The 25,984-nt window shown below is 59.1% G+C and overlaps 1 protein-coding gene and 1 long non-coding RNA gene across 6 annotated transcripts in view; one reads left to right on the top strand and one right to left on the bottom strand.

The window, feature by feature from the left end:
• The window catches only part of Bicra (BRD4 interacting chromatin remodeling complex associated protein), a 67,644-nt gene extending 42,200 nt beyond the window's left edge, over window positions 1-25,444 (top strand). For 2 of the 5 annotated variants that reach the window (XM_078031774.1, XM_078031775.1), the window contains 14 exons: window positions 1,213-1,313; window positions 3,008-3,053; window positions 3,155-3,197; window positions 5,270-5,335; window positions 7,045-9,003; window positions 9,543-9,719; window positions 18,325-18,957; window positions 19,098-19,278; window positions 19,575-19,684; window positions 20,418-20,479; window positions 21,415-21,563; window positions 21,715-21,809; window positions 22,007-22,109; window positions 23,472-25,444. In XM_078031774.1, coding sequence (XP_077887900.1) covers window positions 3,013-3,053; window positions 3,155-3,197; window positions 5,270-5,335; window positions 7,045-9,003; window positions 9,543-9,719; window positions 18,325-18,957; window positions 19,098-19,278; window positions 19,575-19,684; window positions 20,418-20,479; window positions 21,415-21,563; window positions 21,715-21,809; window positions 22,007-22,109; window positions 23,472-24,556 — 4,704 coding nt within the window. In that variant the 5' untranslated portion in view covers window positions 1,213-1,313; window positions 3,008-3,012 and the 3' untranslated portion in view covers window positions 24,557-25,444. The remainder of the gene's footprint in view (window positions 1-1,212; window positions 1,314-3,007; window positions 3,054-3,154; window positions 3,198-5,269; window positions 5,336-7,044; window positions 9,004-9,542; window positions 9,720-18,324; window positions 18,958-19,097; window positions 19,279-19,574; window positions 19,685-20,417; window positions 20,480-21,414; window positions 21,564-21,714; window positions 21,810-22,006; window positions 22,110-23,471) is intronic. The other 3 variants (XM_078031778.1, XM_078031777.1, XM_078031776.1) reach the window with 3 other exon arrangements.
• On the bottom strand, window positions 14,099-18,329 carry LOC144370747 (uncharacterized). Its single transcript, XR_013430677.1, has 3 exons — window positions 16,778-18,329; window positions 16,235-16,394; window positions 14,099-14,283 (listed from the first exon to the last, which is right to left on the bottom strand). It is a non-coding gene; the product is annotated as an uncharacterized LOC144370747 (long non-coding RNA).
• Window positions 25,445-25,984: the final 540 nt, after the last annotated feature.

Genomic DNA, 25,984 nt, shown 5'->3' with positions numbered 1-25,984 from the left:
CTCACAGAGCTGGTCCCGGCTGGAAACCAGCGGCAGAGGGAGGGAGAAGGTCTGCAAGCCCTCTGAGGCTGGGGAGCACCTCCAGCCACAGGCAGCGCGCCTGGGTTCCAGATGCCAAGGGGCCGTGCTCCAGGGTCTTTGACAGAGCTCTCTGAGGCCTGGGATCTAAAGAGGGCAAGCGCCCGGCTGCGCCTGTGGTCCCTCTCTGCTGCACCACCATTGCTTTCCAATCCCCGAGTGTCTCAGGCCTGCACAAGTGATGCAGAGACACACGCTGCCGCCTCCTAATCGTGTATTTGCTTCTAGTCTGATAATCAGCGATTGGAGGGGGCTGTCTGGTGTCCACCCTGGCCGCTCACCAGAGAGCCACCCTCCCTGAGCCTCCATTTCCTCATCGACACATAGGGGTGGTAAGCACCCGCCTCGTAGGGACTGAGATGGAGAGATGAGTGAACACCCCGATGCCCACACCAGGGGCTGGCGCACAGTAGGCCCGCTCTTACGGTCATCGCTGCAGTCCATCCTCGCCCCTCACAGATTCCCTGTGGGCAGTTCACTGACTTGCAAAAATGGTACCTTCCTGGTCACGTGCAAAAGGGTCTAGTGTGATGAAAAATTGGAGTTCCCAGTGTCCGGCCTTTTCATTTCAGCTCATAGTAGCCTCTTTTCAGTCTTTTAGTGCCATGTTTTCATGTCATTATGCTTTTTGGTGACAATTTTGCCAGTTAGAATGGCCCCCAAGCCCTGTGCTAAAGCACCATGGAGGCGGCAGGCCCATAGGCAGCGGCTCCCTGTGGTGTGTCCACAGCGTCTGCTGAGGGGTGTCCTGAAACGGGGAAACCTGGGGGACTTTGGGCTGGTTGATAGAAACCTGCCCTCATCTCCAGGAGCAGTGGCTCCATGATCACTAGTTCAGTGCTTGTGACAATTCTGTGGGACTCAGTGGCCTTGAGGAAGGAGAACTGGCCCTGCCTGGGACCACCTCTGGTGCACGCACTGCAGCCTGGTGCACGCCATGGGCGGCGGGCACGTGGTGTTGTGTGCTGGGAACCACATGGCCTCGGCTCATGCTCGTCCCTGCTGTCCTTGCGACCCCTTTAGCCTTGCCCTTTCAGCCCTTGCCATCTCCTCTGTCCCCCTCTCTGTCTGCTGACCCATCCCTGACCCTGCGCCTCTGTCTCACTCACAACCTCTCTCATTCTCTCTCTGCAGCTGGCCCCTGAAAGGACACTCTCCAAGTCCCCAGCGGGGGGCCCCGCGTAGACCTGGAGCGGACACCCCCTCCTTCCCTTCATGATTCGTTTGTAGCGCAGGTAACCAGGGAAGAATCCCTCCGTGCCCCTCCCTGGGTCCACCATGGCTGTGGGATGAGGAAGGAACTTTCCCACTTGGCAAAATCTATCTTAGTGACCTCCTTCCGCTCTTCCTGCTCCAGCCTAGGTCACTTGGGCCATCCCCCTGCCTCGTGCCAGTTGCAGACAGGACCTTACTGCCCCTTTTACCCTTCCTCCAGATCCTTCGCAGCTCTGGCCTTGGTGGGCCACCCTGGCTAGTTGGGGAGGGCAGGGCTTGTGGCAGAAGGAAGCACAGCGGGGGGCTGGCGGTGGGGCAGGAGAGCGTGTGTCCCCACCCATGTGCAGAGCCCAGGAGTGCCCCAGCTATGCGGCTCTCTGCTCTGTGTGTCAGGAGGGCCATCTGTGACCCCTGAGCACATGCAGTGTGTCGCTGGGGCATGTTTCTGGCCAGAGGCCTTTCGGTTTCATCAGCCTCCGCTGGTACTTCTCAGAGAAGCCCCAGCCTCCACTGGAGGCCCCGGCCCACACTCTTCCTTTCCATCCCAGAGCACTCGAGGCTGGTGGGTCAGGTTGCAAACGTCCAGAGGGTGTACTGGGGTGAGGGGCTGTGAACCCACAAAGAGCATGCAGGATCATGAACGCACGGGGCTTTGCCTGTGCAGTCACCAAGCCCTCAGTGGGCTCAGGGCCCTCCCCTACGTGCACACACCAGCAGGTGAGAGCCCCCCAGGCCTGACTGTGAGCCCCCACTGCTCCAGGACTCTGTCTCCCTTGCTGTGTCCCTAGGGAAGGGAGATGGTAGAAGGAACCCGGGGGGCAGGGAGGGATGGGTGGGTGAAAGGACAGGCGGGTCCACTGTCTAGGGGGAGGGGTGCGGCTGGATGAACTTTAGAGATGGGAAGATGGCAGTCTGGAGGGACAGGGGAGGAACACCCCTTCCTCACGGGGGTGACAGGCTAACGTTTGTGACCTGCCCAGGCCTGGCATGAGGCAGGTGCTCAGCAAACGTTAGCCCTCGCCATCCTCATCACTCCGACAGCGAGGGTAGCCCACCCCATGGGCCCCTCTCCCCTTCCTCCACCTCGGTTCCCCCATCTCCTTCCCTTCCTTGAGAACCACACCGCATGGCCTTCAGGGGGCCTGGGACCTGGGACCATAGGCCCCACCCCAATTCCCTCCCTCCCTGATCTGCTCCTTCACGGGGCAGACCCCTACCATGTGCCACTCTGAGCCAGGCCCTTCTCCAGGGAGCAGGCAGCACACTGGTGAAGAGCAGGCCTGGGGCGCCCTGGGTTCAGGGCCTGGCTCTGCCACCTGCTTGCTGCACAATAGAGAGCAGCCATCTTGGCACCACCAGCTCCTCATCTGCAGAGTAGAGGTGGCAGCACTCCCCCCACAACACACAGGCTTCCGAGAGGACTCATTTAGCTAAATGCATCTGAAGCACTTAGCTCAGGGCCTGTGTGGTCCCAGCTGATGTCACTGTCATTGTCATCCTCAGGTGTTTGGGGGAGTTTGGGGATGAGGAAAGGGAGCTGTCTTTGGTCAGAAGTTTCTGCCTGGGAGGGCACCCGCTCTCATCTGTCCCCACAAACTCAAGGAAGCAGAAACTCTGACCCCTCCAGGGGGCTCCCCTGAAGGGAGGGGACTGAGCAAACTGTCACGATCTAACCTTGTCTCCCTCGCCCTCTTCCTGACCCCACCCCATCCAGTGGCGATGGATGATGAGGATGGGAGATGCTTACTAGACGTGATTTGGTGAGTAATGGGTTCCCCACCCACCCTCTCTCTCAAGCACCCCACTCCCCTTCCCCCTCCCAGCTCACCTCCTCAGTGTCTCTTCCTTTTCTCTCTTTCAGTGACCCTCAGGCCCTCAATGACTTCTTGCATGGATCCGAGAAGGTAAATATGGGTCAGAGAAAGGCATTCCTAGATAGAGAGCTATGGAATTAATTGGCAGTGAAGTGTGTCCCCTTGGTTCAATAGATGTCTGCTCTGTGCTTTGTATAAGCCAGGTACTGGAGTTATATTGATGAGCAAAATAGTAAATTCTTTCCCTTACACCACATGTATCTCTTTGCTAAGCAAAGAAGACGATAATTAATAAAGGTAATATGAAACCACTGTGCACAATATGGTGAGAAATAATGATGTCTTCTGCACAAGAAAGAGGTTTGGGCTGGAGTGTAGCTCAGTGGTATAACACCTGCCCAGCACACACAAGGCCCTCATTCATTCTCTGGCAATGTGTGTGCATGTGTGTGTGTGTGTGCATGTGTGTGTGCGTACACATACAAACACACACACACACACACACACACACACACAATTAAAAGAAAATGAAAGGGATGAGAGTTTCCATTAGCTGCTGTGGTCAGAGAGGATGATGTTGAAGGTAGCCACAATGCTCCTGGCAGATACAAAGGTAGGAAAGGGAGTGGCATGTTCAAGGAACAGAAAGAAGGCTGATTGGGCCAAACTGAAGGGGAAACTAGTAGGACGTAAGATGGAGTGGACAGAAGTCACCAGGTTATGAGGGCCTGGGAGGCCCTGACAAAGGAGTTTAGATTCTTCATTCAGAACGTGACAGCAGCCCTCATGGGTTATTGAGCAAGAGAATCCCAGATTCAGTTTTCACCCTAGAGATTGGAGCAAGGGTGAGGCAATGAGCAGCTCTATTAGTTTTCTCTGGTCTTGCAACAGATCATCTCCATATGACTTGAGACATCTGTTACAGTTTGTGATACTTAGGAACTTGCAGGCAGCTTAAGTGGATGTTTCTGGCTCAGGGACTCTTATGATGGCACAATCAAAACATTGACCGGGGCTGTGTCATCTGAGGGCTCTCTGGGGCTAGAAAATGTCCTTTTGCCATGACTCCTGCCTAAGGCTGCTTGTAGGAGGCCTGAGTTCCTCATCAAGTGGGACTCTTCGTGGCACTGCTGGAGTGTCCTCAGGACATGGCAGCAGGGTTCCCCCGGAGGAATGATCTGAAAGAACAAGGAGGAAGCCACAGGACCTTTTATGACCCAGTCTCCAGAGTCCTGCATGGTCGCTTCCGTCATGTTGTATTCACAGCAGAGAGTCCTGGCCCACGCTCAGAGGGAGGGGATGAGCTCCGTGCTAGAGAGGAGAGGTACCGAGTAAGTCTCGGAGCTGGCGCAAATGCAGCGGGAGACACTGGCCTGGCTGCGACTCAGGCAGTGGGGGGTGGGAAGTGCTGGCTCAGGATCTGTTTGGAAGGTGGAACTAATAGAACTGCTAGTGGATTTAATGTCAGGGGATTGAGAGGGCCTCAAGCAACTTCCAGATTTTGACTTGAGCAACTAAATGGATTGTAGTGCTGTGTTTCTAAGAATTGAAATTCAGGGCAGATTCCAGAAGTCCTGGTGGGATGTTGGATATACAAGTTGGGGTTCTGGAGAGACCTTCAGCTGAGAAAATTTTAGAAGTCCTCAGCCATGGTCAGACCCACACTGGGCCCTTAAGTATGGATGCTAGAGCCTGTTCTAGGCACCAGAGATGCTCCTGGAACTCAGAACCGGGCCTCACCCTCTCAGAAACAGGCCCCTGAGGTGTGTTAGGTAGTGAGCCGTGTGGAGAGGGGTGACCTGGTGAGAGGGAAGGGCAGTGGTCGGGAGCAGGCAGCACCCGAAGGATTCGCTGCCGGAGACTGAGGGCCAAAGACAGGGGCACGGCTTGGCCACAGGCACCGAGGCAGAGGTCTCAAGTCCAAGGAAGACACACCAGAAGAGCCCTGAAGGCCAGCCTGGGGCTTGGCCTGGGCCTGGGTTGCCTTGGGTTCTGAGTGGGCCACCAAGCCCATTTTCTCTGGGGCCAAGGTTCCTATACCCTCCACCTCACCCTCCTCTTTTTGTCTAGAATAACCCCAAATTGCCTTCAGGGTTACTGCTCTAGAATTTGGGCCTGCCCTGCTGACCTTTAACTTCAGGTGGGGACGGGTCTTGTTGCAGCTGGACAGCGATGACCTCCTGGATGCCCCTGGGGAGTCCCAAAGTGCCTTCTATGAAGGTCCTGGGGTAAGTGTCCATGCTCCCAGTCATCGCTCGAGTTGCTCAAAAAGCAGGCAGTGGGAGGAGGCCCCAAAGGCCAGAGGGAAAGCCTGGGTGTGTGCCCTGGAGGCTTTGACGAGCTAATGCAGGGGACAGTCACCAGGAACAAGGTGGGGCAGTCCACGCGGTTGGACTTCCCTGACCGTGTGTGAGGCCAGCGTGTCCTTGAGCCAGCTGGTGCAGAGCAGTTCTGGGAGCTGGGCTCACCCTGGGACACTGCTCTGGAGAGAGGGGTGGGGGAAGGCAGGGGTCCTGCCCGGCTTAGCCATGCAGGGTGGCCTGGGGAGGGGCCTCCTCACACAGACATGCCTCTGCCTGGGGGATGAAGGTGTGGTGACCACAAAGTGTGGGGCAGTCGGGACGCACTGGAGCACCTGCCGGGCCCCTGCCCTGGCCTCGTTCCCTGCGCCCGGCTCTCTGTATCTTAAGGTACAAATGGTGCGGATGCTAATTAACATTTAGTTCTTCCAGCGACTGTAATATTATATTCCGAGTAATCTGCCTTTCATGACATAAATGTTTACATTTAGAAACAACAACAACATGTCCCGGCAGAGTTGTTCATGTATAGACCTGAGGCGATGATAACCCTGTACTTTTATTATTTTGTGATCGTTATTTCCATCGTAACTGTCACTCTTTCACCTGTGAGGTCCCCGGCTGGGTTCCTAGCACAATTCACACCTGGTGTCGGTGAGTTCTCACACTGTCCCTAAGGCTGGCACTTCGTACCATTTGGCCTCAGAACCCCGGGGCACAGTGGCCTCCCAGGTGCTCATTCAGTTTGGCCAATCAGAGCCCTGTCCTGCGGTGCCCCCTCCTCTCTCCTCACCAGCTGGGGCCCAGGTGGCCTCCCTGCTTGGAAGGAGGAGGTAGCAGCACCTCTTGCTGGGCTTTTACTAAAAACAGGGACAATAATAACCGCTCTGTTTCTCACATGCGTGCTGTTCTGGGCGTTGCTCTAAGCCCTCCGTGGGTTCATTCAGAACTTTCAAGTTACAGGTTTTGATCCATTATCTGGTCTAAGATTAGTGAAGATGACATATTCCAAGCCCAAGTACTGCCCATGGGGCTCCAGCTCACACACGCGCAGCCTGGATTGTGTCCCCCTCAGGCTGAAAAGGGCTTTGGAAATGTTGAACTCGCCAGGAATGGTGGCGCACGCCGATAATCCTGGCACCTCAGGAGACCAAGGCAGGAGGATTGCAATTTGAGGCCAACCTCAGCAATTCAGGGGGGCCCTAAGCAACTTAGTGAGACCCTGACTCAAAATAAAAAATAAAAAGGAACTATTTAAAAATTCATTTTTATTACCATCTGCTGATGGGACCCGTGAGAAACTGAAGTCAGACTAAGCAAGCCCCAGGTTGCCACCCAGGCGCTGGCAGAGCTGGGGTCACATCGCAGGGCCAGCGCATTCTGGCTGGAGTGTTCTTTCTGGTTTTTGATTTTAATATTTATTTTTTAGTTGTAGTTGGACACAATACTTTGTTTTATTAATTTATTTCTATGTGGTGCCCGGGATCGAACCCAGGCACTCACAAGTGCCAGACAAGCGCTCTGACACTGAGCCGCAGCCCAGCCCCGTGGAGATTCCTGAACAGGCTGCGGTGAAGGTGACGCCGGGTGTGCTCTTCACTAACCTCAGCTCTCCCCCTTCCCCTCCCTCACCCCAGCTCCATGTGCAAGAAGCTCCTGGCAACCACCTGAACCCAGAGCCCAGCCAGCCGGCGCCCAGTGTGGACCTGGACTTCCTGGAAGATGACATTCTGGGCTCACCCGCCACAGGGGGCGGCGGGGGCGGCGGGGGCGCCGACCAGCCCTGCGACATCCTGCAGCAGAGTCTCCAGGAAGCCAACATCACCGAGCAGACGCTCGAGGCCGAGGCCGAGCTGGACCTGGGTCCCTTCCAACTGCCCACCCTGCAGCCCGCGGATGGTGGGGCCGGTCCCACGGGTGCTGCAGGGGCAGCCGCTGTGGCGGCAGGACCCCAGGCCCTCTTCCCAGGCAGTGCCGACCTTCTGGGGCTGCAGGCCCCACCCACTGTGCTGACCCACCAGGCCTTGGTCCCCCCCCAGGACATGGTCAACAAGGCCCTGAGTGTCCAGCCCTTCTTGCAGCCCGTAGGCCTGGGCAATGTGACCCTGCAGCCCATCCCAGGCCTCCAGGGCCTGCCCAATGGCAGCCCTGGGGGGACCACAGCGGCCACCCTTGGCCTGGCACCCATCCAGGTGGTGGGGCAGCCCGTCATGGCGCTCAACCCACCCACCTCCCAGCTGCTGGCCAAGCAGGTGCCTGTCAGCGGCTACCTGGCCTCAGCCGCTGGGCCCTCAGAGCCAGTGACCCTGGCTTCAGCTGGTGTGTCCCCCCAGGGGGCTGGCCTGGTCATCCAGAAGAGCCTCCCGGCGGCCGTAGCCACTACACTCAACGGGAACTCTGTGTTCGCGGGGACGGGGGCAGCCACGGCAGCAGCCAGCGGGGCACCCTCAGGACAGCCCCTGGCGGTGGCCCCCGGCCTCGGCACATCGCCACTGGTGCCAGCACCCAATGTGATTCTGCACCGCACCCCCACACCCATCCAGCCCAAGCCTGCAGGCGTGCTGCCCCCCAAGCTCTACCAGCTGACACCCAAGCCGTTCGCCCCCACGGGCGCCACGCTCACCATCCAGGGCGAGCCAGGGACCCTGCAGCAGCCGCCCAAGGCCCCCCAGAACCTGACTTTCATGGCAGCGAGCAAGGCAGGCCAGAACGTGGTGCTCTCGGGCTTCCCGGCGCCCGCCCTGCAGGCCAACGTCTTCAAGCAGCCCCCTGTCACCACCGCGGGCGCAGCCCCATCCCCGGCCCCCGGGACCCTGAACAAGTCCATGAGCCTCCACCTCCTGAACCAAGGCAGCAGCATCGTCATCCCAGCCCAGCACATGCTGCCCGGCCAGAACCAGTTCCTGCTGCCCGGCACGCCTGCCGTCCAGCTCCCCCAGTCGCTCTCAGCCCTGCCGGCCAACGTGGGGGGACAGATCCTGACCGCCGCCGCCCCCCATGCAGGTGGACAACTCATCGCCAACCCCATCCTCACCAACCAGAACCTGGCAGGCCCGCTGAGCCTGGGCCCTGTGCTGGCCCCGCACTCAGGGGCCCACAGTGCTGCCCACATCCTCTCAGCCGCCCCTATCCAGGTGGGCCAGCCCGCACTCTTCCAGATGCCCGTGTCACTCGCTGCCGGCAGCCTGCCCACACAGAGCCAGCCGGCACCCGCTGGCCCTGCTGCCACCACCGTCCTCCAGGGGGTCACGCTGCCCCCCAGTGCCGTGGCCATGCTCAATACTCCCGATGGGCTGGTGCAGCCGGCTACCCCCGCTGCCACCGCCGGGGAGGCCACACCGGTCCTCACGGTGCAGCCCGCTCCCCCAGTCCCCCCAGCGGTCAGCACGCCACTGCCTCTGGGCCTCCAACAGCCTCAAGTGCAGCAACCCCCACAGGCCCCCACCCCTCAGGCTGCTGCCCCACCTCAGGCTACCACCCCCCAGCCCAGCCCAGGACTGGCATCCAGCCCGGAGAAGATCGTCCTGGGGCAGCCACCCTCTGCAGCCGCCACGGCCATCCTCACTCAGGACTCCCTGCAGATGTTCCTGCCCCAGGTACCAGGGCTGGGCCAGGCGGGGGGACTGGGCCAAGGGGGGGAGTTGGGGATTGCCCCCCAGCCGAAACCAGATGTAGAAAAGGCAGCCAGCGGCGGAGGGGGGAGTGTCTCAGCACAGGTACTGTGGGCACAGCTGGCCCCCAGGAGGTCAGGGTGAAGGACCTGGCCGAGACAGCAGGGGGCAGACTGGCAGATTGGCCAGCGGGTGTGCAGAGAGCAGGACTGGCCGACAGACAGATCAGGGGAAGGACGGACAGGCAGGGGAAGGGACCTGCTAGCCAACTGACAGACAAGGAGGAGGACCTCTCAGTGGGCAAGACTGGGAGACAGACAGACAGACAGACAGCAGAAGGGGGGAGTGGGTGGGGCTGGAAGACACCCAATGGACTGGTGCCAGGGCCCGGGTTGCAGCTTCCCTGGCCCCTGGAACGCTGGCTGCCCACCACACGTTCTCTGGACCCAGGGGAGCAGCGGTCTCTGGTGGGGGGCGGGGGTCCGTGGGGTGTCTTCTGACCCTGTGCGGGCTGCCCGTTGCAGGAGAGGAGCCAGCAGCCCCTCTCCACAGAGGGCCCCCACCTCTCCGTGCCTGCCTCGGTCATAGTCAGCGCCCCGCCTCCCGCCCAAGACCCAGCCTTGGCCACCCCCACCGCCAAAGGAGCTGGCCTCGGCCCTCAGGCCCCCGACAGCCAGGCTTCCCCGGCTCCAGCCCCCCAGGTAGATGAACCCCAGCAGCCTCTGTCCTTGGCTGAGACCCAGCCTCGCCCCTGCTCCTGCTCTCCTCCCCGCTCTGCCCTGCCTGCCTCTGTCTCGCTGACTCCCCCTGGCCCCCTGCCCCCCCCACCTGTCCATATTTTGTGAGTGTCTCCAGAGAGCGGGGACCGTTGAGACCAGGTCCAGCCCTGGAGCCCACACTCTAGGCAGGGACACAGGATGCCTCCAGCGGGAAATGAGTTATTCCTAAAGATGCCAGGCTCACACTGGAGTAAGTGACGCCCCCGAGGGTCCACATCCCAGGAGATGCCAAAAGGGGTGGTGAAAAGCCCCCGCCTCAGCCTCTGAGGCTCCCTGGGGTGGCTCTTGCAGTTCTTTTCTGTACATAGAGGAAAGTCACACGTGCATTCTTTTCTTTCCATTTTTACAAACACAACGTGGTCGCATCTTATCATTTCCAGTGACCTTAGAGACACTCTTCTTTTCTACAGCTGTGTGGTGGCGAGCTCCGCCAGGCTTGGTCGTTAGCTGTAGAGAATGAGTGTGTCCATGATTCTGTGGGCTGAGTTCTTACAGGGGGTTGCCCTTGGCCGGATTGCCCTCTGTGGGTCTAAATCGGCTTGGTCTTCATCATCAGTACGTGATTTGTACCTGTTTTCCTGAAGTCTCGCTGGTATTGAACTTGGTCAAGCTGATAGGTGACCACAACTACCGTATGTTGTTTCAATACGTATTTCTTTTATTATGAATAAGGTCAGGCAAGTTTTCAGAGGAAGGATTATTTGTAAGTTCTGTTCTACGAAATTGCTTTAAAGTTTGGGTCACTGGTCATTTTATTATTGATTTATAGAAACTCTACCTGTAGGGAAAATGAGCTCCTGCTCATATGAGTCATTGTCATGTAAACATAAGAAGTCATGGAGGGCCACTTTGCTCTGCAGGAGTGGATGGTGTAGTCTTTGAAAAGGACTAGGGACAGGTGGAGAGAAGAGGGAGTGGCCTCAGCATGGGCCAGGTGGCAGAGATCAGCATGGCCTTTGGCCTTGGACAGCTGTGGTTTTGCCATGTGACGTTGAGCCACCTGCTTCTTCAGGCCTCCCTCGGATGGGGGAGGGGCAGCAGCTGTAGGCAGTGAAGGAGGGAATCCGCCAGAAATGATTAGGTCATTATTGCTCCTAGCTGTCATATGGGAGGAGGCCTGGGGCCAGTGACAGTCACCAAAGAGACACAGGGTTAGGATGGCACCCAGGGAGAAAGGCAGGAAGGGGCAGGGGGATGAGGGGTCCTGTTTTGAAAATGCATGAGCTGAAGCTGCCTGGCTGGTGGCTTCCTCTCCAGGCCACCCCTCTAGGGTGTGGGAGCCCTCCTGAGGGCACTGTGGAGACCTGTGCACTCTTGCGCCTTGGTGGTTGTGGATGAGAAGATGCGTGCTGAGTGCTAGCTCTCCTGCTCGTCCTGAGGCAATAGGCCCTCCCTGTTCACCGGTACAGCCTTCAGCTCTCTATGGCAGGACTTTCACTTTTAAAACAGAGTCCTGGATCGATTTGGGAGGCTGAGGCAGGAGGATCGTAAGTTCAAGGCCAGCCTCAGCAACTTAGCGAGACCTTGTCTCAAATAAAATAGAAAGGGCTGGGGATGTGGCTAGTGGCTAAGCACCCCTTGGCTCAGTCTCTGGTACCAAAAAGCAAAACGAAGTCCCAGACCAGCCCAGGTCGAGGGCCCGATCTGCTCCTCCCCAGGCACTTCAGAGACTGCAGCCCAGCCTGCTCCTGCCTTCTCCAAAGTGCTCGTGTCCTCCTGCCCAAAGGGCACGGTCTCTGTTGAGTAACTCGCACTCTCTGCCATAATCCAGGCTCTGGGAGGGCAGGGGATATGTCCCCTGAGCCCAGAAGTGCCTGGCAGGTAGCGGGTGCCCAGCGGATGGGAACACAGGATGGAGGGACACCTAGCCTCAGGAGCACTCCGTGGCCGGCTCTGTGTCGAGCCCACCACAGTGAAGTGGAGGGAGACTCAGGCCCGTCACCGGCCTGCAGCCAGCCAGAGAGGGCATTGGCGGTGGTGGCAGCAGCAGCGAGTGCAGCAGGGGCACCGCTCCCTGTGCAGGAGGGCCTATGCCCTGAGGGGACCCTGCATTTTCAGAGCCCCATGCTGGGTTGAGGCAGTGGGGAGGAGTGGTGGAGCAAGAATGGGTCGAGAAGCTATAGCTTCCATGGGCCATCGAGAAGTTTGGACCTAGAAGGGGTGGACAGTCCCCAGCCAGGCCGCGGCATGCTCCGGTTACTTGCCATTGGAAGATGGTTTGTCGGAAGACAAGAGTGGAAGTGGAGACCTTGAGGTGGCTGGGGGGGGTCTCCAGGGAAAGGGGGCAGTGTCTCAGGCTGGGAGCTTGCAGAGACGAGGGAGAGGAGTGCAAGAGTTTGGGGGACGGTTTGGAAATGGCTGAAAGGTTGGAGGCTTGAGGAAGAGGGTGTGTGGCAATCACTCCACAGATGGCAGCCCTTTCTGTCGTCTCTCAGTGCAAGCCGCACACTTCACAGCCAGCCTCTCATCGAAACCCTATGGCGCCTCCTTCAGGTGGGTGGTGTTCATCCCCCATTTACAGATGAGGAAGTTGAGGCTCAGAGAGATGAATTTGCTTGCCCAGGCTGCCCAGCTGGTCAGGGCAGAGCCTAGATCCAAACCCTGGCAATTTGTGGCAAGAGACAGGCCCGGGTGTGAATCCTGCTCTGTGTAGTCAGCTCTCAGAAGTGCAGTTTCCTCACCTGCAGAATGGAGTGAGGCCCCCGACTGACCACGCGGTGGCTGTGCACAGGCTAGCGCTCACGGATGGTAGTGACCCTGTGGGCACTTGGACCGGCAGGTAGGGATGTGAGCTGATTCCATCACACACAGGCCGCCTGGGACAGTGCACAGGTTTGGCCCTGTGCAGCGGTTGCCTACCATGACGCCTGACGTGTGGGAGGCTCTCCAGTGGTGGTCAGTGAGCAGTGAGGGGGTCAGTGGTCACCAAGGGTGCTCTGGAGCGATGTGGTCACTCACTTTGAGAAGCATATGAGAGATCCAAGCAGTAATTCCTTGCTGTCAACCTCTGAGCTCTGACCCAGGTAGACTTGACTGTGCATGCGAGCATATGCGTGTGAGTGCGTGTGCGTGCATGTGTGTGTGCGTGTGCGTTTGTGTACACGTGCACTTTCCTCTCATGTTTCTGCAGACAGAAGCCCCCAAACCGAATTGTGCATTCGGCTTTGCTTCTTTAGCAACAGTGTTGGAGTCCTGCCTCTCAGACGACTTCCCTACCCACCTTGGATCAGAGTGCCTCTTAATGTCACCACCCAGGGAACACCTGTGTGTATGTGTCACTGAACACAGAGCTTCCCCGGTGCCCTGCATGATGCACACCAGTGTTTCCTATTCTCTCTCTTGTGTTCTTCGTAAATCTGATCACAGCCCATGGGGTGACTTGAGTCATTGCGAATGGGCACGGGGAGCATTTGGCACTCACGCCTGGGAGGACTGTGAGGAAGGGTGCTTGGGCCCCTGGCTCTGTGACTTTAGGCAAGTTGCTGGCCTCTCTGGGCCTCAGGTTCCTTATCTGTAAAAATAAGGATAATAGCAGCTACTTTATAGTTACAAGGACTAAATAAATTGATGTATGTAATGCCCTTAGGTCAGGGTTGGGGGCCTGGAAAGAATGTATGTTTTACTGTGGAACAAAAATAACCGGGCCAAGTCTTCTGTCCTTCTCCATTATTTAGTTATTTGTTTCTCCAGGCAAGCTCGCCATAATGAGCAGCGTGCCGGTCCTAAGCTCTCATGTAGTGGAGAAGCAGCATAAACCACAGCAAACAAGCTTGGAATGTTCCAGTAAAACTCCAAGACGCTGAAATTTGGAATGTCATATGATTTTCATGAGTCACAAAATACTACTCTACTTTAAAATTTCCCCCAATCATTTAAAAATGTAAAAACGTTTCTTATCTTGTGGGACATAGAAGACGGTAGGCCAGGCCAGGCAGTGGGCAGATCTGGCCTGTGGCCTTGGTGTGCTCTCCTTTGAGGTCTATCTATCGTGGCTCATGATCGTTATCCCTCCCTCCCTGCAGGGGGGTTGGTTCCAAGACCCCCACGCAGACACCAAGGCTCTATAGCTGCGGAGCCTCTCCGTAAACTCACGTGGATTTTTCAGTGTTGATTCTCACAGTGCTGGGGCTGGAACCCAGGGCTGTGTGAGCTGGGCGAGGGCTCTGTCCAGCAGTGCCCCACCCTGACAGCACCTGCTCCCCTGGGCTTTAGGTTGTTCACAGGTGACTTACAGTGCCTGAGACAATGTCACGCTGTGTTCCTCAGGGAATAGTAAGAAAAAAATGTCTGAACGTGCTCAGTGCAGACATAATTCCTTTATATACCTCTTTCCCCATTCAGCCGTCACAGGGCCAGCTGTTTGAAGTCACCTTGAAGTATGTATTCAGTTCCCTCTTCAGGAATGCTCAAGGTGGTCCCTTGTCACGGCTAACAGCAGCACTTAAAACACTGGAGTCCACGTTGAACACATCTGCAGGGTAGATTTCTAGAAAGAGAACCGTGTGCTCTAGAGCAAAGCGCTTCCCAAACATTTTATGTAAATGTCACCTGGTTGCCCTGCACGGTGCTGGGCCACCGAGGGCTTCCTCCCACAGCCCACCAGCACCAGGTCATAGCTAGCCTGCTCTTCCCTGGGCCACAGAACATCAGTTCCCTGTCCTTTTCTCTAATCATACACGAGGCTGAGCATCTGCCATCCACATGAATAGCTGAAATCTTTTTTTTGTGTGTGTGTGTGTGTGTGCTGGGGACTGAACCCAGGGCCTTATACATGTAGAGAGCAAGCACTCTACCAACTGAGCTCTGTCCCCAGGCCAGAATCTCTTGACAAATATTCCTGTGGCAGTGATTTCAAAACTGATCGGGCTGGAGTGCAGCCTAGTAGAGCACTTGCTGAGCATGCACGAGGCCCGCGGCTCACTCCCCAGCACCATGAGGGACGTGTGTGTGGTGTGTATATACACATGTACATATACACACATGTATGCACATGAGAGTTTAATGCTTATTTAGAAAATTTAGAAGATACAGGAAAAAAAATCCCCTGTAATGGCACCCTGTGGGTGCAGTTGGTAATGTCGTGGGTTTCTTCTGTGTCAGGGCACAGTGTGTCACCCTGGCCCTGTCTCCCCAGCCTACTGCCACCTGTCCCCCTCCAGGTAACCACGGCAACTTGTTTTGTACACCCTTCCAGGTCCTCGTGTGGGTGCTGAAAGGCAGCTTTCCGTTCTGTCCCGTTGGGCCCCAGACTGCATTATATGTTTAGGTGGCCTGGGGCACGTGTCCTCATCCCCGGGTATAGTTGGAAGCCTTCCTCTGGGGACATTGGTGTTCATCTCCCTGTACGTGGCTACTGATGGGCATTAGGCTCCACATGGTGCTGCAGGAAGCCCCAGTCCCTGCCACATTCCCCCGTGGCAGTCTGTTCACTTCCTGGGAGCTTGTTTGCTGCAATAAGCGGATGTGCACTCTCGATCTAGTCGCTCTGGGCTGCTTTTGATGTGCATTTCTCTCTCTCTCTCTCTCTTTCTCTCTCTTTGGTACTGGGGATCGAACTCAGGGGCACTCGACCACTGAGCCACATCCCCAGCTCTATTCTGTATTTTATTTGGAGACAGCGTCTCACTGAGTTGCTTCTTAGCACCTCACTTTTGCTGAGGCTGGCTTTGAACTCGGGATCTTCCTGCCTCAGCCTCCAGAGCTGCTGGGATTACAGGCATGTGTGCACCAGGGCACCTGAAAAGTTCTTTATTCTTTAACCACATTTGTTAGTTATCTGTTGCTGTGTGATAAGTGACCGCTAAAACTTAGCAGCTTAAAGCAGCAAGCGACAGTGTGTCTCTCAGTGTGAGTCAGGGCCTGGAAGCAGCGGGCTGGGGGGGTCTGCCTCTGCGTCCCTCGTGAGGTCATGATCAAGGTGTGAGCTGGGGTTGCAGTCACTGGGCCCCACTAGGCTGGGGAGTCTGCTTCCAGCTCTCCTGTGGCTGTTGGCCAGAGGCCTCAGTGCCTCCCCGAGGGGGGTCTGTAAAGGTCAGGTCCGCACAGGCCACTTCTGGCTTCCCCAGTGGAAGGAGAGCCGGGTGGGGCTGCTCAGAGTGACATTTGCAGTCTTGTTTTATAACCGAATCTGGGAAGTGACCTACGGTTGACCACACCTGCCATTCCAAATTGCACTGGTCACAGACCAGCCTTGGTCCCTTGTGGGAGGTGACTGAATACCAGGAGGAGGGGATCGTCAGGGGCCCCTTGGAGGCTGGTTGCCTACCCTGTCACCCACCGAGAACCTTCTGCATTGTTAGCCATATCCGGAGTGCTCACCCGTAGGCACGTCTCCCCTTGGAGTCACTTGAGACCCCATGGCCAACAGCACCTCTTTACTCCTGGACATTTCAGTGTGATAGGTCAGCCCTGGGGGACGGGAGCACTCTCGTACTTACCTGTTGGACTGTCGTCCAAGTCGGTGAGCTTAGCATGCAGTGCAGGACCCAGTCTGCTGGCCACAGTCCGGTTTCACCTGCTGCCCCCTCACCATGGCCAGCGGCGTCCTCCCTGTCCACATAGCTCTCCAGCACTTCTGTGTGGCCGTTTGTTGAGCCCCTGGGAAGGCGTTTGGGGTGGTAAGTGGGCGGCACTGTGGTCCCTCCCCACCCGTCTCCTCCCGGCTGCTGGTCCTCTGGGTTGTCCCCAGTCCTCTGGGTTGTCCCTGTGGGAGGCCTGCAAGCCGGCACCGGATGTTCTTTCCTTGCCTTCTCTTTCTTGTCCTCTCTTTTGCGGTACTGGGGTCCCACCCAGGGCCTCAGGCACGCTAGGCACGCGCCCTGCCATCATTAGCTACACTCCTAGCCCTTCTTCCTCTTTCTCAAATTTTAAAAGTGACACACAAGGTCATAAACGTGCCTAGAGGGCACTGACCCACCCCTGCCTTGCCGGTTCCTGCCCCCCTCTGCCTCCCACCCGAGCTCCGGCTGAGCGTGCTTTACCATAGATCCTGGAGCGAGATCGACCAGGTTCAGGCCTGACCCTTCAAAGGCCCAGACCAGGCTGCCTTCTGGAGGGTTTCCTAGGGGACTGTCCCTTCAGCCTGTGGAGAGCGGGGCTGGCCCTCGGACCTCTCCTAGGGGTGGTCACCCTTTAGGGAGGTGTTTGTGTGGTTATTTTCATTGTTTTGTCTCTGAGTTGCCCTGAAGTGGTTCAGGCCAGGTTTTGGACGGAGCTGGAAGGGTCTCAGATTTGGAGGACAGGGCTAGTGGTGACGCCGAAACGGTTGCCGTGATGCTGAGGAGGATTCTCAGTCTACAAAGCCACTCGAACATGAGTTTTTGCATCCACGTTGTCCCCACATGGGAGGCCCATGGCCGAGGCCCAGCGTTGGAGCATGGCAACATCGGGTGGCCTTTGGCAGGTCCCTTGAGCTCCCTGGGTCCTCCTCAGCAGCTTTGGAAGATGGCTCGGCAGTGGCCAGTGGTGTCAGGCAGAGGTGCTGAGCCGCTGTCAGGGCCTCCGAGCCTGACCCGTCCTCGTCAGGAGACTGGGCAGTGGTTCCGGGGCTCTCCGGCCTGTTTCTCTTCTGTGAAATGTGTCCAGTTGTCCCTGCTCTCATGGCCATGGGGGGCGGTGGGGGGGTGGCAGGGTCGGTGTGGGTGCCCAGCCATGTGCGCTAGATCTGCAGGTGTCAGGGTGTGGGGCCAGTGTTGGGTTCCTGGCTGGCACTCTCTGGCTGCATAGTGGCTGCTATGTCAGGGTTGGTGGCAGGTGACTTCTTGGGCAAGAGATTTCAGAGGGGTGAGGTGCTCTGGCAGAGGCCAGCTCGGGGAGGTTGCTGTGTGGCATTCAGAACGTGCTGGGCTGCCTGTGTCCTCAGACTCAGGCTCTGCCTCATAAGGGTGCAGGCACCTCATCAGGGCTGTGCGGCTAGGCGCATGGCCATGGCCCTGCAGGTGGACAGACAAGGCTCAGGACACCTGGACAGGGGCCCAGGACTCACCTGCCAGCGTCTCCCCAGCCATGTGGCTGTGAACCGGCCTGGCCAGGCTCCCACAGCTGCTTCTTGCCCTCAGCTCCATGGCCCCAGCCTCCGCGCCCACACCCTGGCCACAGAGCCATGCCTGTGCTGTCCCTTGGCTGTGCCCTGGCTGTGCCGGGATGCTCCGCTCTGCCCCCTGCTCCCTGCTCCTGGCCTCCCTGGGCCCGGGCTGCCCCGCCTGCCGCTGCTCCCCTGCTGCTGCCCACCTGCAACCTGCAGGACCTGCCTTCACCTGGTCAGGGCGGGGGAGGCAGAGGGAGGTCAGAGGGCAGGGAAATGTGGGGGAGACGGTGGGAACAGGCGGAGGTGGGGGGCAGTGGGGATGAGGTGGCACAGGGAGAAGGCGGAGTGGACGGGGAAGGGTAGCCACGTGGGGTCCTTCCTCAGGACTGAGGTAGGCTCAGAGTGGGGCTCGGGCTGGGGTGGCTGGGTCCTTGGTTCTGGGAGAGTGGGACCCAGGCTGTTCTGACCCCGCCCCTCCCTCTCACTCCCTCCCCCGCCCAGATCCCAGCAGCAGCTCCACTGAAGGGCCCGGGCCCCTCCTCGTCCCCCTCACTACCTCACCAGGCCCCTCTGGGAGACAGCCCCCACCTGCCCTCCCCGCACCCCGCCCGGCCCCCGTCTCGCCCCCCTTCCCGCCCCCACTCCCGCCCCCCCTCCCAGCCCCAGAGCTTGTCCCGCCCACCCTCAGAGCCAGCCCTGCACCCGTGCCCCCCACCCCAGGCGCCCCCCACTCTGCCTGGCATCTTTGTTATCCAGAACCAGCTGGGTGTACCCCCACCAGCCAGCACCCCGGCCCCCACTGCCCCTGGCCCCCCCCAGCCCCCCCTACGCCCCCCGTCCCAGCCACCTGAGGGTCCACTGCCCCCAGCCCCCCACCTCCCTCCTACCTCCACCTCTTCGGGGGCGGCCTCCTCCGAGATGCCCACCAGGTTGCCAGCCCCCACGCCGCCCGACTTCCAGCTCCAGTTCCCGCCTGGCCAGGGGCCCCACAAGTCCCCCACCCCCCCACCAACCCTCCACCTGGTCCCCGAGCCCACGGCGCCCCCCCTACCGCCTCCTCGGACCTTCCAGATGGTGACCACCCCCTTTCCAGCGCTGCCCCAGCCGAAGGCTCTTCTGGAGAGATTCCACCAGGTAATGGACCACAGGGACACTGCCGCCCCGCCCGGCCCATCCCTTCTGCTTCCTGGCTCTTCATCCCTGGCCCGGGTGCATTTGGCCACCCTCACGCCTAGCCCGTGCCGCTGCCCCTCAACTACTTGTCCCCTCCTCAGGTGCCGTCCGGAATCATTCTCCAGAACAAGGCTGGGGGGGCCCCCACCGTCCCGCAGACCTCCACCAGCCTGGGGCCCCTCGCCAACCCCACTGCCTCTGTGCTGGTCAGTGGGCAGGCCCCATCCGGGACCCCCACCGCCTCCAGCCATCCCCCTGCCCAGCCACCCATGGCCACCACAGGTAGGGGGAGGAGCCCACACAGGAGAGACCCAGGCTGAAGGGGGGGTGGGGGCTGAGATTCAAAGGGGTGGGCTGGGGCAGAGCTGTGGGGTTGCCATCCCAGGACAATACCCGGACATCAGGCCACAGGCAGGCAGGGGACAGGGCTTGTTGCCCTGGCCCACGGCTACCCAGGGCTTGTGTCTGTCAAGGCCAGAGGACCAGGAGGAGAGTGGCGGGCACAGAGGGGAGCACTCGTGTGTGTGCGGCTGGCCTTCATGCCAGTGACCCCGGGCCTGTCTCCCCGCCCCGCCCAGGCCTCCCTCCTCTGCTTCCTGCCGAGAGCAAAACTTTTGCCAGCAACCTCCCAACCCTGAGTGTGGCCAAGGCCGCTGTATCCGGGCCAGGGAAGTCCTCCGGGCTGCAGGTAAGAGGTCCTCAGAGCAGGGTCAGTGCAGGACCAGGCGTCATCAGGGAACTGGGAGACAGGGCCAGCGGGGCAGGCTGAACTAGGACACTGGAAACAGCCAGATGGGCAGGAAGGGGCAGATGGGACCCACTGACCAAGATTTAGAGGTCAAAACCCAGACGGACAGACAGGTGCTAGGACAGCCGGGTGACAGTATGAGAGCCAGTCCCAGATGGGAGTTGACATGGACAGGAGGGACAGGGTCAGGACTCCAGACAGACCCACAGGTCAGGTGGTGCCAGTGACACCAGGACCAGGTAAGGCACACTGGCCTTCAGACGCTGGGGAGAGGGCGGTCAGAGCGACCAGGGCCCCAGAGTAGGTGGAGATGACCGATTCGCCAGAGGCAGAAGGGAGACAGGACAAGGCAGGGGAAAGAGGTGACGTGGGTGGAGACAGAGCATGCAGATGGAGGGGCCACATGTCAGACAGTGGCTCGGGTACAGGGCCATCTGGTGAAGGGACGAGACATGAGACCTGAGTCAGACAGACCCAGAGACCAGCCTGGGCAGGGGACAGGGTTCGGGCCTGCTTGTCACCCTCTCCCCTGTCCCCAGCGCAGCCCAGACCACATTTCCCCTGCAGCTGGGGCCAGAACCCCTGCCTCCCTGTGCCCCAGGCTGGAGGGGAGCAGGTCCAGACACCTGGGAGGGTCCCCGTCACGCTGTCACTCACCTCCTTTCCCCCCTAGTACGAAAGCAAGCTGAGCAGCCTCAAGAAGCCCCCCACGCTGCAGCCCAGCAAGGAGGCCTGGTGAGTGGGTGCCGCCTGCCCTGTGCCCTGCCCCCGCCACCCCAAGGCTGTGTTCCTCAGCAGTGTCTCTGCCCCCCCAGCACCCTCCAGGCCCCCAGTTTCCCCCTCCGGAGAATGCAGTGCTGACGAGAGTGGGGTGAGGGTTGGCTGGGACAAGTAGGCCTTGGCTTCTGGGGGGCAGCAGCTGGGTCTCCCTCAGTGCCTCAGACATGCTGGCACAGCGTGGGCTGAAGGGAATGGAACCTGTGGGCAGGTGGGTGTTAGAGCCAAGGGTGCAGGTGAGGTGCCTGGCTGCATGGGTAGACGTTTTGAGAGGCAGAAAAGACTTGGTGGAGAGGCGGGCGCTCGGGTGGTGGGCGCTGATGCTGGTCCTCCTCCCACCGAGTGTGTATGAGGTGCTGAGTGTGTACATGCCGGCAGCCCCGCAGTGACAAGACCAGAGCCCCTGCCCCCAGGTGTGCTGGGAGTCCAGCCAGTGGCAGGAGGCGGTCGGTCCCCGATATGGAGACCTAACCGCTGTAGCAGGCGCTGTGAGGAGGCGGCAGCCCAGGGAGGGAACAGGATCTTGCCACCTACCCACCACAACACCCTGCTCCCCAGAGGGCTGTGGGGCCAGGGACAGGGGGACACTGCTGCCAGGTGGCAGGAGACCGAACAGCACAGAGCGTGAGCTTGCGGTCCAGCACTCCTTGGCGCTCTGCTCTGTGTACTTGGGGCAGGAGCGACTCCCTTACCTTTCGCAGCCTCGGTTTCCTCTATTGTAAAATGGGGAGATGGTCGCACTGCTGCCTTTGGCTGGTGGCAGGGAGTCAGTGGAACAGGGCCCAGGCTGGGTACGTGTGCCCATAGCCTCCCGCTGCAGGGCCCTTGCCCTTCATCTCCCTCCTGGCCTTCACCCTGCTCTGTGTGGTCTCTCCCACCCCTCCCTGCCCCAGTTTCCTAGAGCATTTGCACAGACACCAGGGCTCGGTCCTGCACCCCGACTACAAGACGGCCTTCCCCTCCTTCGAGGACGCCCTGCATCGCCTCCTGCCCTACCACGTCTACCAGGGTGCCCTCCCCTCCCCCAACGACTACCACAGAGGTGAGGCCTCCCCACGGTCCCCTGACCCCCAGGCCCTGGTAGGGGCAGGAGGCCCAAAGGATAGAGACGGGTCAGCGCATGTGCACTTGACATGCGGTCCCAGCACAGTCTGCGCCCTCATTTCTGGCCCCGTCGCTTGTCTTCCTGGCAGTGGACGAGGAGTTTGAGACGGTTTCCACGCAGCTGCTGAAGCGCACCCAGGCCATGCTTAATAAATACAGGCTCCTGCTCCTGGAAGAGTCCCGGGTAAGGGCCACACCCCCCTGCCACCCCTCCCTGCCCTCCCTTCCGCCTATGACCCTACCCTTTCCCTTCCCCTCTCTGAGCAGGGAAAGGCTTCCTGCCCCTTAGCGGGAAGAGAGGTTGGCAGGAGGTCAGATCACAAGACACCCCCCACACCCGGTCTTGCTTCTTAACCTGTGTTCTCTTCTCAACCCCACCAGAGGGTGAGCCCCTCAGCTGAGATGGTAATGATCGACCGAATGTTCATTCAGGAGGAGAAGACCACCCTTGCCTTGGATAAACAGCTTGCCAAGGAGAAGCCAGGTGAGAGAAGAGGGGAGGGAGTGGCGCTCCCAACCCACCAGCGATTTAGGATTACGTTGACCTGGCCCCTGCCTGAATCCACCACCAGGTGGTGTCCGCGCCGGCCGGCAGGCTCTCTGGCGCTGCTGTCCTCACACTGTTCATGCCTATGTCGGTTTCTCCCCTGGATCCTGGGGTGAGGGAGTATCCTGCCATCCCCAGGAGAGCAGGAGAACCCGGAGGCAAACACTGGGGCTCCAGGGTTACATGCAGTGACTGTGCCCACTCAGGTGCCAGTCCTGTGCCTGCTGGAGAGCCAGTGGCCCTTTTTTTTGCCTTTTTACTGCTTCTCACAAGCCTCGCCCTAGTTGATGCAGGAAAGGGTACAGTCAAATCCAGCCATGGTTTTCCAAAGTGTTCCCTTAGCCCTCACCCACCTTCTAGTCTAACCCCCTCCAGCGCTTCCCTGGAGAAAAGCACTGTCCCTGTACCTGCCACCAACGCAGGCTTTCATTCTGCTAGATTGGATCTTGTTTTTATTTTTAGTTATTTACTTTTTGTGTGTGTGGTGCTGGGAATCAAACTCAGAGGGTTGTGATGAACCTTAGTTTTTAAAAAAGTAGCAGCTGGTACTTAAATGGGTGCGAGGTGTGGCTGTGGTGAAGTGGGGCAGAAGCTCGTGGTGGTGAGGTGCTTCTCTAACCAGACCGTAACTCCCTGGTTCCAACCCCAGCTCTGGCACTGACTGGCCGTGGGACCTTGGCAAGGTACTTGCCCTCGCAGGACCTCTCTTTCATCTGTAAAGTGGGAGGTTCCAGTAGCAGTATACAGTCCTTTATCCTAAACCCTGGGGGCCCTATTTGGAGAGGATATGCCTTCAGGAATGTGACACGGTAGATGGCCAGTGTCTAGCAGGCTCTGGGAAGCATCCTGTGAGCACACACACGTGAGGATTTCTGCAGTGGACGAGATGGGCTTCCGGACTGTGTAGTCAAGACCACAAATACCCTTACATCACCTCAGACCAGATTTCTCCACCAAATGAAATACCCTCCTCCCTCCACATTAAATACACACACGGAACAGTAGAGCTACCTGCGGTGCTGACGCTGCTGTATAGGTGCTGGCCAGTGTGCTGGGTGTGGCCAGTGTAACGGAGAAACTGTGCCTTTTGTTTTATATTCTTTTAGTTAGTTCTTTCACCTCTTGAACAGCCCCTGTGGCCCTGTGGGAAAGTGTGGTTTAGTTTAGGAAGGGCTTGGGATGGCTGAGGCCTGAAGCCTGCCTAGGGCAGGTGCTCAGTGACACCAAGTCTTAGCTCTGCTCTGGGGCCTCCGCGCTCTCCTAACTCCTGTGGGTTTTCTTTGCCCTCTGATTCTGCAGATGAGTATGTGTCTTCCTCACGCTCCCTTGGCCTCCCTGTCTCAGCCTCTTCCGAGGGTCATCGGCTGACTGGCCACGGCCCACCATCGTCCTCAGCTTCCGGGGCCTCAGCCCAGCCCCCTCCACACCTGCCCACCAAGCTCGTGATCCGCCACGGTGGAGCGGGTGGCTCCCCGTCGGTGACCTGGGCCAGGGCATCGTCCTCCCTGTCCTCCTCGTCCTCCTCCTCTGCGGCCTCATCCCTGGATGCCGACGAGGACGGCCCAATGCCCTCCCGCAACCGCCCACCTATCAAGACCTATGAAGCCCGGAGCCGCATCGGCCTCAAGCTCAAGATCAAGCAGGAGGCCGGGCTCAGCAAGGTCGTGCACAACACGGCCCTGGACCCTGTGCACCAGCCCCCGCCTCCGCCCCCTGCCGCCCTCAAGGTGGCCGAGCCCCCGCCCCGGCCCCCACCGCCCCCGCCGCCCACGGGCCAGATGAACGGCACTGTGGACCACCCGCCGCCCGCCGACCGCAAGGCCGCGGTGCCCTCCGCGCACTGCCCGCGCCTGCCGCTCCGGAAGACCTACCGTGAGAACGTGGAGGCGCCCGGCGCTGCGGAGAGCACAGGCAGGGCCCGGGGCGGCAGTCCTGCCCCGCTGCCCACCAAAGTGGACGAAGCCACCAGCGGGCTCATCCGCGAGCTGGCAGCCGTGGAGGACGAGCTGTACCAGCGCATGCTGAAGGGGGCCCCGCCCGAGCCCGCAGCCAGCGCCGGCCAGGGCGGGGGCAGCGGGGAGGCCGCCTGGGAGGCGCCCCCGCTGCCACCTGCCAAGCGGCGCAAGTCCGAGTCCCCCGATGTGGACCAGGCCAGCTTCTCCAGCGACAGCCCGCAGGACGACACGCTCACCGAACACCTTCAGAGCGCCATCGACAGCATCCTGAACCTCCAGCAGGCCCCCGGCAGGACGCCCGCACCCCCGTACCCTCACGCCGGCCCCGCGGCCGTCACGCCCACCTCGCCGTCGCCCCTGCACAGGCCCGAGGCCTACCCACCCTCCAGTCACAACGGCGGCCTCGGCGCCAGGACGTTGAACAGATAACACCGGCTGGTCTTCCCTTCCCTGTCGCGGCCACCAGGGCATCCGCTGGGCATCCGACCATAGCCTCCTGGGGGACACAGCCGAGCCGGGGATCCCCTGACAGTTCTTTTTGCCTAAGTTATTTGAGTCACAAAGGCCTCCTCCCCGCCTCCTGCCTCTGCAGAGTGGGCAGAGTGGGCGTGGGCTTAGGGGAGGGGGCTGCAATGGAGAATGGCCCCAGCCAAAGGAGGGGCCGTCCTGGTGTGTCAGTTCTTGTTTCTTCCCACTTTCTGCCACCGCCCGCCCCTGTCTGGGGACACGTGTGAGTGTTTGCCTGGGATGGGGGCACCTGGTGGCTCCCACTGCTCACCTCTAGGTACCTGAATGTGTGGATCCACAGATCATGGCCCAGGGGGCTGGGGGTGTCCTCCGGGTTCGCGCAGCGTCTCCCCAGCGCCCCCCACTGGCTGTAAAAGGAAACCGGAGAAGAGGACAGGAGCCAGTGTCCCAGACCGCCTGCCTCGCAGGCGTGTGCGTGTCCAGCCCTGTGCCTGGTCTCGGTGTGTGTGTGTGTGTGTGTGTGTGTGTGTGTGTGTGTGTGTGTGTGTGTACGTACGCGTGCGTGGGCGCGCGTGCAGGTGAGAGAGGTTCCCACATGCTCCCACCCCTCCACTTTGAAATCTGAGCAACAGAAAACTGGGGGCACCTCCCCCTTCCCCCATGGTCTTCCCTCTGCTCTTCCTGCCTCCAGCTGCCCGCGCCACGTTTTGAAATCTCGGAGACAAAACTAGTACTGTAAGATAAATTTTTTTGTACTGTATTTATTGTGTATAACGATTTTTTTAAAGGAGAATTCTGTACATTTAGAACTCTTGTAAATTAAAAACTGATCCTTTTTTTAAAACTGTACTCAAGCCCCTTTGGCCCTGTTGCTTTGGTGGGGTTGGAGTTGGGGTTTAAGAGCTAGGCCTGCATGCGAGGGCGGGAGGGACTAACCACGTACCAGTTTTTGAGCCCAGGGCAGGCCGTTCTAAATATTCTGGGTAAGATTCTATGATCCTCAGAAACACTCCGTGGGAGAAGAGTCCTGGCATCCTCTGGCCAGATGCTGATCCATATGTCAGCTCGTTTTATGTTCATTGCTGTTTTATTTAGTACCCGAGATTGAACCCAGGGTGCTTAACCACTGAGCCACATCCCCAGCCCTTTTTATTATGAGACAGGGGTCTCGCTAAGTTGCTTTGAGCCTCGCTAAATTACTGAGGCTGGCCTTAAACTTTCTTTTTTTTCTTTTTTTTTTTTTTTTTTGGTCTGGGGATTGAACCCAGGACCTTGTGCATGGGAGGCGAGCACTATACCAACTGAGCTATATCCCCAGGTCCCTGGCCTGGAGCTTTCCATTCTCCTGCCTCAGGCTCCTGAGTCGCTGGAATTACAGGTGTGCACCAC

The sequence above is a fragment of the Ictidomys tridecemlineatus genome, chromosome 15 (assembly GCF_052094955.1).
Source record: "Ictidomys tridecemlineatus isolate mIctTri1 chromosome 15, mIctTri1.hap1, whole genome shotgun sequence".
Taxonomy (NCBI): domain Eukaryota; kingdom Metazoa; phylum Chordata; class Mammalia; order Rodentia; family Sciuridae; genus Ictidomys; species Ictidomys tridecemlineatus.
The sequence above is the reverse complement of the archived record's forward strand: the minus strand, read 5'-3'. Positions and strand labels throughout refer to the sequence as shown.